Raw genomic sequence first — 17,499 nt, 5'->3', positions numbered from 1 at the left:
ACATCTTCAATGTAAATACAGTCTGGTTTGAAATGGAAGTTTTCAAACCGGTGAAGTGACTGTTATAAATTATAATATTTGGTCATTCTAATATTTTATAATAATTATATTGACAATAATATAATTATTAATTATAATAATTATAAATTAAATATGAACTATTGATCGCAAACACCCCGTAGCATTGCTTCTGAAAGTGTTTGCTGTAGCGGATACCTTAGGGGTATCCTGTACAGAAGACATCTTGTACTTTAAGTTCTGGGTGTTTCCTCAAGACTAATGCAACACATTATTCATTACAATAATTCATTGGTATTTCGTGATCAGAGGAGCATATAAAAGACTTTCCTTTCAAAGACACTGAGCTACCTTCTACTGCTGCAAGTGACACCTCACCTGATCCTCCAACAAGGTAATGTTTTAATCTTTTTCATCATGGCATCAGCTGGTTTGAAACATATGTACAGAAATTATTCTTGATCTGTTTTAAAAAAAAAAATCACATTTAGAGTTCACATCAAGAACAAATCCCCTTTTTCTTTACCATGCCATATTTCTGTGAAATAGCTTCAATAATTTCATTTAATGTCATTTTGATTTAAGAAAAAAATTCACCATAGAATTTTCCATGATGCATTACATTTCTAATATACTGTATCTTTACACAGATGGCATCAAACCTTTATTTCATGTTGCTCCTCTGTGGACTGTGGATTGGAGAACATGTAAGTATTATGCACACTGAAATATTAGTTTTTTAAAAAGTTCTCAGGTCCTCATTTTGAACAGGTGGCCTCTATTCACCACATACATTTCCACAGATATTTATTTTTTGTGGCAGCAAAATCCTTTGAGATTATTACCTGAACACAGTCTGGTCAACCAGCAGACCCACTGGTTCTATTTTAGAAAGCCATAAGTACCTTAACTACAGCTTCTTTATATATATATGAATTTGTGTGTTAGTACGATATGTACAGTATATGTCAATTTCTTGTGTATTTCTCAGTGGATCTACTTAATGTTATGTTCCTTCTGCTATTTTTAATAATTATTGACATTATTATTCTCCTTATTCACAGTTTTATCTCACCCACCTTTTACAATTTAACTTTCTATGAGAGAGATGGTAAATCTTGTCAAGGAATGTTGGTGTATTATGTTATGTTATAATTCTGTGTTAAATAAGAGAGTGTTAATTACTGGTAGTATTAGTAAGACTGAAATATTTATGTTTTATTTATATTTGCAATAGACTGAAGTGAACAAATTGATTAAATTCAATGTTGTTATAATTTTTTGTCCTTTATCTTTGTAATTCAAATCTACAATTACAAAAGAGAGCAAATCTTAGAGGATTTCAATACTAATCATGCTTTCTCCATGTTCACAGGCAAATGTAGCAGCAGGTTAGTGCTTCTGAAAATGTATTCATTTATTTGGCAGTCCATAAAAAGTGTCCCTTTTTGCATCATTATCCCTCTAATTATCTATAACTGTGTTATAGATTGCCATGTGTGCCCACCTGGTTGGACTCAGTTTGAGAATCATTGTTACGTGTTCGGCCACGTTGAAAAGGACTGGGCTGATGCAGAGGTACTTATGAAACAATATCATTAATAATATGGTATTCATTACATATGCTGTAGAACAACTGTCTTTTGAGAATCACTTAGTCATTAGAAGTCCTCATACAATATGTAGATTGATATATCAGCAAGATATTCAAACAGCTTTACAGTTACCTGTGATTATCAAGTTTTTTGACATTCACATTTTTATTGATTTTAAGCACACAAGATTCTTTCATTGTGGACTTCCTCTGTCAATGAATAAAAATGTTAATTACTTGCTGGAAGGAAAACGTGGGTACAAAGTACAGCCAACTCCATGTACATTCTCACTTTTCACTTCTCCCACTTCTCCATCCTCCAAAACACTCCATCTCTATTGTTTTCTCTCACTCATTTAATCTTTTTTGCTTTACACTTATTCTCTTCCATCAGCATGCCTGCACTCTCAGCGGTGGGAATCTTGCTTCAATCCCCAACACAAAAGTGTACAACTTCATCAGAGATATCATTCATAGATTAACTGGCAAACATACAGTAGCTTGGGTTGGAGGCTACGATGCAACAAAGGTGAGTGCAAATGCAGCTGCTCTCTGCATGCCTGACATTGAATATATTCTTTATGTAATTTGGTAGTTGCATAAATAGATATTAAACCCTCAAGAGACACCTATTATTAACATGCTGTAACTCACCTTCGATAAAAAGTTTTTGCAGTTAAAACATTAAAATACAACATACATACAATTAAAATACATCAAAACAAATCTATTAATTATAAGAATGTTTCAATTGAATCTATAAAATCAACATTAAACCATTTTTTCTTGCTCTAATCATTCCACCTGTTCATACTTACTATTAGAAGATCCCTTCATAATGCACTTACAATGTAAGTAATGCAGGGACAAAATCCACAGTCCTATTTCTGTTCAAAAATAAATTAAAATGTTGATCTGAAGATAATATGAAACTTTATAGTGCCAACGTTCCTCTTGTTGTTACTATACTTCCACACTATGGATTTTGTCCTCCATCACTTTACATTGAAAGCACATTTGAAGGAGATCTTTAATAGTCAGTATGAACAGGAGGAATGATTAACATGCAACGTGATCCCAGTTTTTATACTTTTCTTAGTTATTTGATGTAGGTGGAGAGAAGAAAAAAACAATGTTTATAGATTATCTTGAGTAACCTCGACATTATTTCTGAAAAGAGGCATTACTGGTGAGTGTTTTGAAAGTAATTTTTCATTGTAATTAAAATTATTCTCCCTTTTGTATAAGTGGTGGATATTTCACCCAATCAGCACAGTTATCTCCCACTGGGGGTTAAAATATAGATTTGAGTGAAATGACTCTGAAAACATTTTCTCTCAGGAGGGTGTGTGGCTGTGGAGCGATGGCAGCAAGTTTGACTTCAAAGGCTGGTCTAGCGGAGAGCCTAACAATGCTGGTGGTCATGAGAATTGCTTGGAGATCAACTTCAGAGGTATAAATTGATGATTTGTTTCCACATTTCTTAGAGTGGAAATGTGAAAATGACCTTTTTTAACAATGTGGTGTAGCCTTACAATGTGCTGTGCTTTGATGGAGAGTGCTACAAGGAGAGATTAAGATTCTTAATTGAGAAAAGGCAAGTGTCAGTGTCAAACATTTTTTGGAGAGTTCTCCAAAGTGCTCATATTTTTTTTAAAACCTCTTTTTACAGAAAAAGACTTGGTCAACGATGTAAACTGTGGCTTGAAGAGGTCTTTTGTGTGTGCCAAGAGCCTGTGAAGATCCACGCCATGTGCTGACACAGCTGAGGATGTCACATACACCTTCTTGAAGATATACTGTACTGACAGTTTTGGTTGAATTTCAGTTAAGTCAATAAAGATATATCATGCAATGTCTGATCATTTTATTTTATTTCATTTTAAATAATACAATCACACACCAGACATACACTCTACAGAGAATGGAGTAAACATGGTCAGAATGTAAAGCCACAGCTACCCGTTGTGACCAAAATTATTAGCCCCCCAGGAATTATGGAACATGTTCCTAAAATTATTCCCAAAGATTGCAGTATTGATAAAACTCGATATAATCAAACATTCACCAGTGCTTTTTAGTAGCTTTTGGTACATTTTGGGATATAAAATAACATTTTAGGCTTGCTTTATAACAAATATAGAGAAAAATGGGGATGTCAAAAATATTAGCCCCCATGATGGGGTGGTCAATAATATTTCCCCCCATGTGAATTCTTGCCTTCAAAAACACACCTAATTAACCAATCAGCTTTCAAACCACACCTGTGCAGTCAATTGGCTTCCTAACAACACCTGGACATTCAATCAGCATAAAAGGACTCCAAGGAACAGGGCACATTATTGAGAGGGACTACTTTTACTCACCATGCCAAAAACAAAGGAAATCAGTCAATAGCTCAGAAAGAAGATAGTGGAGGCTCATGATAAGGGGGAAGGTATACTGCCATTTCCAAGCATTTCACAGTGTCTAGAACCGCTGTACGTTGCATCATTGCCAAGGACAAGGAGACAAATTCTGTAAGAAACAAACCTGGGCGTGGTTGTAAGCTCAAGATTTCAAGAACTCTAGAGAGGAAAACTGTCAGAGATGTCAGCAAGAATCTCCAGACATCTGTCAAGATGATTGTTGCTTACCTGGCTTCTTCTGGAGTTAATGTTTCAAGGAGCACAGTTGTGAGGGCTCTCCATCGTGGTGGACTTCAGGGCCATCGTCCAAGATGAACCCCTTTACTCAAAGAGCGGCCCATCAAAGCCAGACTGAGGTTTGCCCGTGAACATTTGAAAGGTAAAGATGAGTTTTGGAAGTCTGTGCTTTGGTCTGATGAGACTAAACTGGAATTGTTTGGGCACATGGAATTTGCTTATGTTTGGCGAAGAAAGGGAGAGGCCTTGAACCCTAAGAAAACAGTTTCCACAGTTAAACATGGTGGTGGGAGCATCATGCTGTGGGGCTGTTTTGCAGCCTCAGGCACAGGGAGCCTTGTTCGGGTGCATGGCATCATGAAAACAAATTATGTTGACATTTTGAGGGATAATATGCAGAAATCTACCCGTAGTCTATCCTTAAGTCGTCACTGGGTCTTCCAACAAGACAATGACCCAAAGCACACATCGTAATTGGTCCAACAGTTCCTGAAGGATACCAAAACCAAGGTCCTGGAGTGGCCCGCACAGAGCCCAGACCTCAATCCTATTGAGAATCTGTGGCGGGTGCTCAAAGTGAATGTCCATGCTCGGAAACCACGCAATTTGGACCAGCTGGAACAATTTGCAATGGAAGAATGGGCCAAAGTCCCTCAGGAGACCTGTGCCAACCTAGTAAAGAACTACTCTAAGAGGTTGTTGTCAGTTGTGGCTCAGAAAGGGTACACAATTGACTATTAATGGCCAGGGGGCTAATAATTTTTGATTTCTCATTTTTGCCCTTTTTTGTTTCAACTCATTGTATCAATAAATTATCCTAATCAAACTTGTCAACTTTTGTCTTTGTAGTGTATTTGTTTCCACAATAACAAACACATGTTGTTAATGGCCATTTCCATGGAGAAATCAAGAGTTTTGTCTAATTTCATAAGGGGGGGCTAATCATTTTGGTCACAACTGTACATGGACATTGTAATGGCCTTCTGTTGTCAGCTCATACATTGTTCTGTTTCATGCTGTCAATGTCAAGGTAACTTTATTAATACCCAAAGGTAGATTTGGTTACAGTTTCAGGCAAGGGCATCTCAACATACAAACCCATACATACATACATACATACATACATACATACAAACTTCAGTGACGGCAGACAGTTAAAACACCATTAAAACAGACATGGGCAGGTGCTCACAAAGCTAACTGATCCAAATATTGACCCAAATGCAACTACAGTATCTTACTTCAAAGGTCACCAGTTGCACCAAGCAAACTGGGAATTTCGGTCCATTCTTCTGGTCCTTTTTTTTCTGCATCTCTACAATTGTACAACGGATTGTTGTACAGAATGGGAAGCGCAGAAGCTGCCACAATAAATGAATCTTCCATTGTTTAATGTGTTTCGGGCAGGAAGAAATTATTTGAAACATCGGTCGACACGTCAGATAACTGTGTATTGACTGGCTGCAGGTTTTCTCTCACTGCAAATTGCTGCAAAACGGAGTGTTACATTCATGTGACTTTTCACAAAGCCTGTGTAATGATTAAATGCAGACTGGTGATTAACCCAAACATGCTTTCATTGTCAGTGTAAATGTGATCAGTGAGAACACAACACATACCTCAGCTGCCATATTGCTCAATAAGGACTTTTTCTCTATACTACTTGCAGGATTGCAGGACGGAGTTTGTTGCAGTGGCCCGGTGATGGTTCATGGTTAAAAGAACAGCTTCGCTTAATATTTACCAAATTATGTGTGATGGTGACAGAAAGTCAAACATGGCTGATTCATGTGGTTAAACGATTAAAAAGCAGGATGTAGAGCAGGTACATTGCTTAGGGCGCCAAACAACAGAGGTGGGAAGTAACAAAGTATTTGTACTTAAGTAGATTTTCCTGGTATCTGTACTTTACTTGAGAATTTATTTTTCTGACGACTTTTTACTGGAACTCCCTACATTTGAACACAAATATCTGGACTTTCTACTCCTTATATTGTCAAAACAGACTTGCTACTTTCAACCTCAGTGACTTTATAAAAAGAAGACATGACTTGCAAATAAGGAATCTTTTTTTTTCTTTTGGTGTATGCGCCGTTCCGTGGTGCCCCCGATAAGATGCCGCCTTGGGCAGGTACCCACATCTAAATCCAACAATGTGTGCAGACAGTACATGAATATGACCAACAAATGCTGTGCACTGTGCACAGTTTACAGAGGTCGATTATAACAGCAGTCTGTGACAGTGTGTGAGTCAGTGAAGAGCGATTAACTCGAGTAAAAAACATTAACGCGATCTGGGGGGCCCCAGGCAAAGATGGCAAAGACATCTTCAATGTCAATACAGTCTGGTTTGAAATGGAAGTTTTAAAACCGGTAAAGTGACTGTTATAAATATATAATAATCATATTTTTTAATCATTATATTGACAATATAATTATTATTAATTACAATAATTATAAATTAAATATGAACTATTAATCGCAAACACCCCGTAGCATTGCTTCTGAAAGCGTTTGCTGTAGCGGATACCTTAGGGGTATCCTGTACAGAAGACATCTTGTACTTTAATACTTTAATATAGTTCTGGGTGTTTCCTCAAGACTAATGCAACACATTATTCATTACAATAATTCATTGGTATTTCGTGATCAGAAGAGTATATAAAAGATTGCGTTTTCCTTTCAAAGACACTGAGCTACCTGCTACTGCTGCAAGTGACACCTCACCTGATCCTCCCAACAAGGTAATGTTTTAATCTTTTTCATCATAGCATCAGCTGGTTTGAAACATATGTACAGAAATGATTCTTGATCTGTTTAAAAAAAAATGACATCAAGAACAAATCCCCTTTTCTGTTTTACCTTTCTTTACCATGCCATATTTCTGTGAAATAGCTTCAATAAAAAGATATGAAATTGTCATTTTGATTTAAAATAAAAAATAAAAATCACCATAGAATTTTCCATGATGCATTACATTTCTAATATACTGTATCTTTACACAGATGGCATCAAACCTTTATTTCATTTTGGTCCTCTGTGGACTGTGGATTGGAGAAAATGTAAGTATTATGCACACTGAAATATTAGTTTTAAAAAAAGTTCTCAGGTCCTCATTTTGAACAGGTGGCCTCTATTCACCACATACATTTCCACAGATATTTATTTTTTGTGGCAGCAAAATCCTTTGAGATTATTACCTGAACACAGTCTGGTCAACCAGCAGACGCACTGGTTCTATTTTAGAAAGCCATAAGTACCTTAAGTACAGCTTCTTTATATATGTATGAATATGTGAGTAAGTACGATATGTACAATACTGTATATGTTAATGTATTCTGTATTTCTCAGTGGATCGACAATGTTATATTCCTTCTGCTATTTTTACTAATTATTAGTGCCACTAAGCTCCGAGGCACTCCCTCAGCAGTAATACTGCAGAGGGAGTGCCTCGGGGCATATATACTTCAAAAAGTGCGGCTCGATCTGGAAAGAGGTGCTATTATTTGGATTGTTCAAATTCCAATTTTTCCCAAAGTTATTCCCAAAACAACGGGCATAATTCCCCAATGGAAATTAATGGGAATTTTTTTTTTAAACCACAAAATGTAACCTTTTTTCGGAGTCACCTAGCTCTCTCATACCTGCACGTAGAAATGTGATTCAAACTTTAAAACGGAGGAAAACGTGTGCTCTCTCGAAAAATAACAAACAGTTTTTACATAAAATGTAAACTTTTCAAACTATGAGCAGTCAAACGAGGAGTGGAAATCACTTTTTCTTCAAAGTTAGAGTGGAAGCGTCAGTTAGCTTGAGTGCGAGAAGCAGTAAAAAATAAACGTAATTTTCATTTTTAACTCGAGCTCATGGCCAAACCATAAAAAGGAGACTAATAATTTTTTGTCAAAATGTAGACATAGGTGTTGGGATTCATAAAATGTGACATTGACAGGCGGGGTCTGCACAAAATTTAAATTTTTTTTAAAAGAATCTCACTCTTTCTTCGCACTGAGCTTACGCGCTCATTTTAAGGAGTATCTGAATAAAATAAACACTGTCATAATCTGCCGGCTTCTGTATCTCTCACGGTGTTTTCGGTTTTTGGACAGGAGTTACGGTTTTCTCACAGTTTGCAATTGTTCGGGACCTTGTCAGAAGCCAAATTCTGGGGCATTTTGAGAATTTTTTCCAAGCAGATTCTCAAATCACCGTAGCAACCGTACAGCCTCTGCTGTCCTTGACAGCCTGTTGCTGGGCAGAAACTGACCTACTTTTTTGTGATTGGCTAATTCCTGTCTGTCTATTTTGTCAGTTAACCAAGCTAGCTCTCAGCAATAGCATCCATGTTTAGGGTAGAGGTGGTGACTTTGATTGACAGGTGACACTCGGTAGGGGGCGGGGCTTCAGCGAACTCGGCGGGAACGCCCACAGAGGTGCTGACTTTGATTGACAGGTGACACTCGGTAGGGGGCGGGGCTTCCGCGGACTCGGCGGGAACGCCCACAGCGACCATGTTTAGGGTAGAGGTAGTGACTTTGATTGATAGGTGACACTCGTTAGGGGGCGGGGCTTCAGCGAACTCGGCGGGAACGCCCACAGAGACAGGCTGATTTTTACACAACTTTGAAGCCTAATTTCACATATTTAGCCATTTTTTTAATCATTCACATTTGGCAGGGTGGTTAACAACACACTTTTCTGTGGCATGTCAAACTCAGAACACATATTTATTCTTTCTTTACAGGGACTTTAATTAGTTTAAATAAATATTATTTATGCTTAAATATGATTAACTGGAATATTGGAATTGAAATACTGGAATATTTCCAGTCAATTTCCAAGAAGAATTCCAGTCATAAAAAACTATAATAAAATCTACTCTCTTAATGATAAGATTTACTTATTAATTTCATAACAGTGATGTTCCTGTCTGTGAAAAAAATGAAGTAGACTTTAATTAATTAGTTTAAATAAATATTATTTATGCTTAAATATGATGAACATTTACTTAATATTTCCGGGATGTTAAGTTGAAAATAAAGTACATTACACTTGATACTGACTAGTAAGATGTACTTAATACCCGAAACCAGAATATGATCAGGGTGACTTTTGAACACTGGAAATAAATTGTGTACTCGTTCCAGCAGCAGTCCCGTGTCACTCAAAATTTCCCTGGAATTTTCTAGTTGACATTATTATTCTCCTTATTCACAGTTTTATCTCACCCACCTTTTACAATTTAACTTTCTATGTGAGAGATGGTAAATCTTGTCAAGGAATGTTGGTGTATTATGTTATGTTATAATTCTGTGTTAAATAAGAGAGTGTTACTTACTGGTAGTATTAGTAAGTTTTAGTCATATTTGCAATAGACTGAAGTGAACACATTGATAAAATTCAATGTTGTTATAATTTTCTGTCCTCTATTTTTTTAATTCAAATCTATAATTACAAAAGAGAGCAAATCTAAGAGGATTTCAATACTAATCATGCTTTCTCCATGTTCACAGGCAAATGTAGCAGCAGGTTAGTGCTTCTCAAAATGTATTCATTTATTTGGCAGTCCATAGAAAGTGTCACTTTTTGCATCATTATCCCTCTAATTATCTATAACTGTGTTATAGATTGCCATGTGTGCCCACCTGGTTGGACTCAGTTTGGGAATCATTGTTACATGTTCAACCACGTTGAAAAGGACTGGGCTGATGCAGAGGTACTTATGAAACAATATCATTAATAATATGGTATTCATTACATATGCTGTAGAACAACTGTCTTTTGAGAATCACTTAGTCATTAGAAGTCCTCATACAATATGTAGATTGATATATCAGCAAGATATTCAAACAGCTTTTTTTTACATTCACATTTTTATTGATTTTAAGCACACAAGATTCTTTCATTGTGGACTTCCATTGTCAATGAAAAAATGTTAATTACTTGCTGGAAGGAAAACGTGAGGCTACTGGCTTTTATTCACAAAGTACAGCCAACTCCATGTACATTCTCACTTTTCACTTCTCTCACTTCTCCATCCTCCAAAACACTCCATCTCTATTGTTTTCTCTCACTCATTTTAATCTTTTTTGCTTTACACTTATTCTCCTCCATCAGCATGCCTGCACTTCCCATGGTGGGAATCTTGCTTCCCTCCCCAACACAAAAGTGTACAACTTCATCAGAGCTATCATTCATGCATCAACTGGCAAACATACAATAACTTGGGTTGGAGGCTACGACGCAACAAAGGTGAGTCCTGATGCAGCTGCTCTCTGCATGCCTGACATTGAATATATTCTGTATGTAATTTGGTAGTTGCATAAATAGATATTAAACCCTCAAGAGACACCTATTATTAACATGCTGTAACTCACCTTTGCTAAAAAGTTGTTGCAGTTAAAACATTAAAATACAATACAACATACATACAATTAAAATACATCAAAACAAATCTATAAATTATAAGAATGTTTCAATTGAATCTATAAAATCAACATTAAACCATTTTTTCTTGCTCTAATCATTCCTCCTGTTCATACTTACTATTAGAAGATTCCTTCATAATGCACTTACAATGTAAGTAATGTAGGGACAAAATCCACAGTCCTATTTCTGTTCAAAAATAAATTAAAATGTTGATCTGAAGATAATATGAAACTTTATAGTGACAAAGTTCCTCTTGTTGTTACTATACTTCCACACCATGGATTTTGTCCTCCATCACTTTACATTGAAAGCACATTTGAAGGAGATCTTTTAATAGTCAGTACGAACAGGAGGAATGATTACAGAGAGGACAATCTTTCACTGCTCATACGGACACCTGACTGCTGTTTCACAGTTTAATAATTGTAAAAAAGTTATAGCTGAGGTTCATGCACATATTTTCAGTATTTGTCAAGGTTTATGAAATCTGTGTTTCTGAGCACTTTGCTGCTACCAGTGATGGTGAATTAAACATTGATGTGGATGATCAAACCATTTAAAAGTAACATAAGAAACTTAAAGTGCAACGTGATGCCAGTTTTTATACTTTTTTTTTTTGTTATTTGATGTAGGTGAATAGAAGAAAACCAATGTTTATAGATTATCTTGAGTAACCTCAACATTATTTCTGAAACGAGGCATTGCTGATGAGTGTTTTGAAAGTAATTTTTCCTTGTAATTAAAATTATTCTCCCTTTATTATAAGTGGTGGATATTTCACCCAATTAGCACAGTTTTCTCCCACTGGAGGTTAAAATATAGATTTGAGTGAAATGACTCTGAAAACATTTTCTCTCAGGATGGTGTGTGGCTGTGGAGCGATGGCAGCAAGTTTGACTTCAAAGGCTGGCATAGCGGCGAGCCTAACAATGCTGGTGGTCATGAGAATTGCATGGAGATCAACTTCAGAGGTACAAATTCATGATTTGTTGTCCTCTAAATTGGGATTTTCTTAGAGGCAATTGAGAAATGACCTTTTTTAACAATGTGGTGTAGCCTTACAATGTGTTGTGTCTTGATGGAGAGTGTTACAAGGAGATATTAAGATTCTTAATTGAGAAAAGGCATGTGTCCATGAGTTCTCCAAAGTTCTAATATATATTTTTAAAACCTCTTTCTACAGAAAAAGACTTTGTCAACGATGTAAACTGTGGCTTCAAGAGGTCGTTTATTTGTGGCAAGAGCCTGTGAAGATCCATGCCATGTGCTGACACAGCTGTGGATGTCACATACACCTTCTTGAAGATATACTGTACTGACAGTTTTGATTGAATTTCAGTTGAGTCAATAAAGATATATCATGCAATGTCTGATCATTTTATTTTATTTTAAATAATAAAATCACACACCAGACATACACTCTACAGATAATGGAGTAAACATGGTAAGAATGTAAAGCCAAATATCTGTTATAATGTAGAATGTCTTTGGATAAACATAGTCAAAGTCCCAAAACTTGAGGTTGCTGTCTATATCAACAACTGGGCCTTGACATTTTATTTGCAAGAGGTCTTGTGAGGGAGCTTAGCCAGAGTGGAAAAGAAGGTGATAAGAGGCAGACCCGAGACTTGTTCAGTAACTAAAAAAGGTGATCTAATCTGACCCCTGTATCCACAAGTGTCTCACAAAAGGAAATGGAAAAATCAAACACATTTTACCTGGCTTAACTCAGGATAACTCAACACACTTTGCTATAATCATGTGCACACAGCTACATGGACATTGTAATGGCCTTCTGTTGTCAGCTCATACATTGTTCTGTTTCATGCTGTCAATGTCAAGGTAAGTTCATTAATATCCGAAGGTAGATTTGGTTACAGTTTCAGGAGAGGGCATCTCAACATACAAACCGATACATACATACAAACTTCAGTGACAGCAGACAGTTAAAACACCACGAAAACAGACATGGGCAGGTGCTCACAAAGCTAAGTGATCAGGATTAGAAAATTAAAGCAAGATAAAAAAAAAAGACCACTAAAAGGACCACTAAAATGCCAATATAAAAACCTGTTAATGTAATGGATATACAAATGTGCACTAAAAGAAGCAATGGTTGAGACAACAGCTAAAATACTGATGTTGATGTTTTGAGAAAATGCACTTGAATAATATTTTAAAATGTTCTTTATTTCTACCGGTTTAATTATCAGGTGTTTTAGTTATCTGTAATCCATTATTTCAGTTGAAAGATGTGATTTGATTGATTGCTCTGGTCTTCCGGGTTCTGCCTGTAGGGGGCGTGTTGCTGACGGCTCGTTCATTACAGTTTGAACCTGAAGCCAGCATCATTGTGTCCTGCTTCATTTCTTTCTATTTCCCCTTTCAGGTGAGGAAAATGATTGTAAATCATGTTTAACTGAGTATACATGTTTCTATGTTACAATGAACACACTTCTGATAATATATATGTGTCGAGAGTAACTTAAGTGAGTGAATTCAGTCAGTCTAAATAACATGAAAATGTTCGTCCTGCTTTAGCATGCTTGCTAGTTTGAGTCACGTAGACGGCGTCATAGAGACGTGCTCAGCGTCGTTCAGTAAGAAAGCGGGTTTTGTCTATATTCATTTTGAATGAGTAAAATAACAGAGTGAATATGTTTCAGTTTAAAGAATATTGTGTTTGTTAAATGTACAAATGCTTCGTTGATATGTGTGACAAAGTTAAAGCAAGAGCAAAGTATATATCTTTCTAGTTGTGTAGTAGGGACAGTACACATTTTGAGTTGTAGTTTATTCAAGAGAAAGTATATGTATTTTCTTTAATGTTAGCTGTTAAAAGATACAGTGCATATCTTCTATTGTGTATTTTGAAAGTGAGGTGTAAACATTTGGTTGTTTTGAGTTTGATGAACATGTAATGTTCATCAAACCTGAAGCCAGCAACACCGTGTCCTGCCTCATTTCTTTCTATTTCCACTTTCAGGGGCATACCATTAAGAGCATGATTCAAGGGACATGGATAGATAAAGGAATTCTTATAAATAATTAAGATCCTTGATAAGATATTATTTGCGCCATGGAAAGACACATCGCTCTTGCTGTTGCCTTAGTGTATTTGAGGAGGATGAAAGTGCTGCTCTGTCCATTATCTGTGGGTGAATCAAATTCTCCAACCCTGGGAGTGATCATGATATCACCTACATGCCTGAAATAAACCGCCTATTTCATCACTGGTGTGCGAGGTCGGTATTGAAGTTGAAGCAGAAAGGCAAGCTAGTGCACGAAAATGATCCAAATACTGACCCACATGCTACTACAGTATCTTAGTTCAAAGGTCACTTGTTGCACCAAACAGACTGGGAATTTAGGTCCATTCTTCTGGTCCTTCTTTTTTTCTGCATCTCTACAATTGTACAACAGATTGTTGTACAGAATGTATAGCGCAGAAGCTGCCACAATAAATGAATCTTCCATTGTTTAATGTGTTTTGGGCAGGAAGAAATTATTTGAAACATCGGTCGACACGTCACATAACTGCGTATTGACTGGCTGCAGGTTTTCTCTCGCTGCAAATTGCTGCAAAACTATTCCCAACTTCTTTTTTTGCCCGCACTTCGCTGCAGACGGCAGCAGCCATGGCGACGTGGGGCCATTGCAGGTTTCCATTGAGAGGAGCAGAGTGTCAACTGATCACCACCTAGTGAGTTGGATCAGGTGGCAGGGGAGGCTGCCAAATAGACCTGGGAAACCTAAACGAGCCGTTAGGGTTAGCTGGGAATGTCTGGCAGAGGCCCCCGTCCACATGATCTTCAACTCCTCAATCCTGAGGTATTTGTCATGTATCCAGGCGAAGGTGATGTGAGGTTCGGGACATGGAATCAAAGTGGGCCATGTTAAGGACCTCAGTTGTGGAGGTGGCTGCCCAGAGTTATGGCCAGAAGGTCATTGGTGCCTGACTGAGAACCTGCTGGTGGACAACAGCGGTGAAGGATGCCATCAAGCTGAAGGAGTAAGGCTGGCCCAGAGGTCTCCTGAAGCAGCAGATGAGTACCAACAGGACAAAAAAGCTCAGCTCAGGTGATCGCTGCTCCTAAAACCCGGGAACACTTTGATGACCTCTTAAACCTGATAGACATGCTCTATAGAGGAGGCATAGCTGGATGACTCAGGGAAGCTTCACCCATATCCCTGGCAGAGGTCTCTAAGGTAGTTAAAATCTCAGTATCAAGGCGCCAGGTGTGGATGAGATTCATCCTGAGATGCTGAAGGCCCTGGACATTGTTGAGTTGCCATGGCTGACATGGACTTGCAGACTGAGATGATGGTTCCATTTTTCAAAAACAGGGATCACAGGGTGTGTTCAAACTAGGGATGTCCCAATCCAATATTTGGATCGGATCGGCCGCCGATATTAGCAAAAAAATGCATATCAATATCGGATCGGCCTGCACGGGAAAATCACGATCCGGACTCCCGATCCAGTTTGTTTTCAAAACTCCGGTCCGTGTTTTCCAGCGCACCGATGTAGGTAATCCATTCCAGTTTTTTTCAGCTTTTCCCCCCAAAACCGGTCCGCGTTTTTCAGCACACCAAGCGACCTGTCCAGCATCCCACTATTTATTTACTCAGCTCAGTGTTTTTCTTTTTTTATACAGTTTACAATATTGTTTGCACTGATGGCTTTTTAAGCCTTGGTTTACACTCTTGTTGTTCAAGAGCAGAGCACTGATGCCAATTCAGTTTGTGTGGTTAATTGACTATTTATTATTTTGTCTATTTTGTGTTTATTTAACCCTGTTAAGAATAAACAGGTCAGCTTCTCATTAGTTACACATTAGTTACTTTTGGGCTGGATTGTTACATTATTATCAGACTAGCCTAAGAAGTCTCTAAACACTCTAGCTGGCCCAGAATGCAGCTGCACGTGTACCGACAATAACTAGAAAAACAGATTATATTTCTCCCATTTTGGCTTTGCTGCATTGACTCCATGTGAAATTTAGAATAAACTTTAAAATCCTTCTCCTCGCCTACAGAGCCTGTAACAGTCAGTCACCATCATATCTTAAAGAGCTCATAGTTCCCTATTACTCCACTAAAACACTGCACTTCCAGAATTCAGGCTTACTTGTGGTTCTGAGAATTTTGGACCAGCACCTAGTTATCTTGCTATAAGCCTAGACAGCTGGGTGATTTCCCATGAAGCACTGAACTCCTCTCTCCCCATTAAGGCATGATAGTAACTTGGCTTCTTACCTGAATTTTTTGTGTGTTCTTGTCTCACAGGTTCCTTCGACCCCAACAATGGCTTGAACCCCTGTGATATTGCTTTACAGCTATTCCTACTGCTATTATTATTATTATTAGACATACTTCTATCATCATTGTCATTATTACTGTTAATACTGTTAGTATTGTGCTTCTGTGTGTGTGTGTGTGTGTGTGTGTGTGTGTGTGTGTGTGTGTGTGTGTGTGTGTGTCTCTCTCTCTCTCTCCTTTTCTCTCTTGACTCTTGTGTAAATTCTAAAAGCATGTCCTGTAGCTGATACCTTAGAGGCTCTGTACATAAGACTGTTTGTAAATATGTATTTTAACATATTGAGAGAATATTCTGGATGTTCCTCAACACTGCAGCAACACATAACTCATTCTCATGATCAGAGGTGCCATTTAAAATGGCAATTGAAATTATGATATAATGCCAGCTTACAATATAAATATTAACAGTTGAAAATACAAAGCGACTAAGATTGTTCCCTTTAAAAGGACAGTAGGCAGCGTGGCCATGCACAATGGCTTACTTGCTGGTTTTGGAGAACCTGGCATGCCAATTTGTTTGCAGAGACAGATGAATAGTTAGTGACACATTTCAGGTTATCAGACAGCTGTGGTACTGGACATTTGAAACTTGCTGGAGCCACAACTAACCAAAGCGTGGATCCAACACAGTTCCACCACATATCCAAATCCTCACTGTAATTGAATTCTTGGCAACAGGAGCTTTCCAAAAGGAGATAGGGGACAGATCAGCTGTGCCCAGCGGTCTGTCAGTTGTACGCTCCCCTTGCTCATCAAAGGCTTCATCAGACTTTCACCCAGGTACATCAGATTCCCATACATCGCCATCAATCGAAGTCCAGATCAAGTGGGACTTCCTGAAGTGCCCAACATCGTTGGAGCAATAGACTGCACCCACCCTGACCCATCTAATCCCCTTTCCTAAATCGCAAGCAATATATCACTCCTTCAATGTCCAAGTCACTTCAGACGCAAAATGCAACCTGCTGAATGTTGTTGCCCGATTGCCCAGGGGAGCACACATCACATTTGTGTTGCAAAACAGCACAGTTAGGATGCGACTTTCGCAAGGTTCACATGGAGATGGTTGGCTCATTGGAAAGTGACTTGTCCACTGTTAATTTTCAACACTGCAAACTGACTATTTGTTATTTACTTTTTTATTCACACGAATGAAATGTAAGTGATCAAGGTTATGGTTTGACTCCCTGGCTGATGACTCTCCTAGCTAACCCACAGACCAGACAGAAGTGGTCATACGATGGAAATCAAACAGTCACCAGTGCTGTGATCAGTCGTGCAATTTGGTTCCTGAAAGAAAAGGTGGATGTGCTTTGACACAGCTGGTGGAAAACTGCTTTACACCCCAGAGAAGGCATGTCAGATTATTCTGGCATATTGTGTTTGTACAATATTGCAATGAAGGAGGGCATTGCACTGCCAGATCCTGTATCTGTAGAGGACATGCCAGACAACCCCCCACAAGGACTCGCACATCAAGATGCCATATGC

At 37.9% G+C, this 17,499-nt stretch overlaps 3 protein-coding genes across 3 annotated transcripts in view; 2 read left to right on the top strand and 1 right to left on the bottom strand.

The window, feature by feature from the left end:
• irak1 (interleukin-1 receptor-associated kinase 1) overlaps positions 1-17,499 on the bottom strand; it is a 416,029-nt gene that overhangs the window by 51,287 nt on the left and 347,243 nt on the right. The window lies entirely within an intron of this gene.
• Positions 4,465-11,937, top strand: LOC133987743 (galactose-specific lectin nattectin-like). Its single transcript, XM_062427187.1, has 7 exons — positions 4,465-4,602; positions 4,744-4,932; positions 9,771-9,786; positions 9,885-9,973; positions 10,375-10,509; positions 11,546-11,657; positions 11,870-11,937. The coding sequence occupies exons 1-7, from the start codon at positions 4,465-4,467 to the stop codon at positions 11,935-11,937; spliced, it is 747 nt and encodes a 248-aa protein (XP_062283171.1).
• LOC133987742 (galactose-specific lectin nattectin-like) overlaps positions 14,562-17,499 on the top strand; it is a 5,266-nt gene continuing 2,328 nt past the window's right edge. The window contains exons 1-3 of the mRNA XM_062427185.1: positions 14,562-14,637; positions 15,976-16,008; positions 16,767-16,861. Coding sequence (XP_062283169.1) covers positions 14,562-14,637; positions 15,976-16,008; positions 16,767-16,861 — 204 coding nt within the window. The remainder of the gene's footprint in view (positions 14,638-15,975; positions 16,009-16,766; positions 16,862-17,499) is intronic.

The sequence above is a fragment of the Scomber scombrus genome, chromosome 10 (assembly GCF_963691925.1).
Source record: "Scomber scombrus chromosome 10, fScoSco1.1, whole genome shotgun sequence".
NCBI lineage: Eukaryota > Metazoa > Chordata > Actinopteri > Scombriformes > Scombridae > Scomber > Scomber scombrus.
This window is presented reverse-complemented; position numbering and strand designations above follow the sequence as displayed.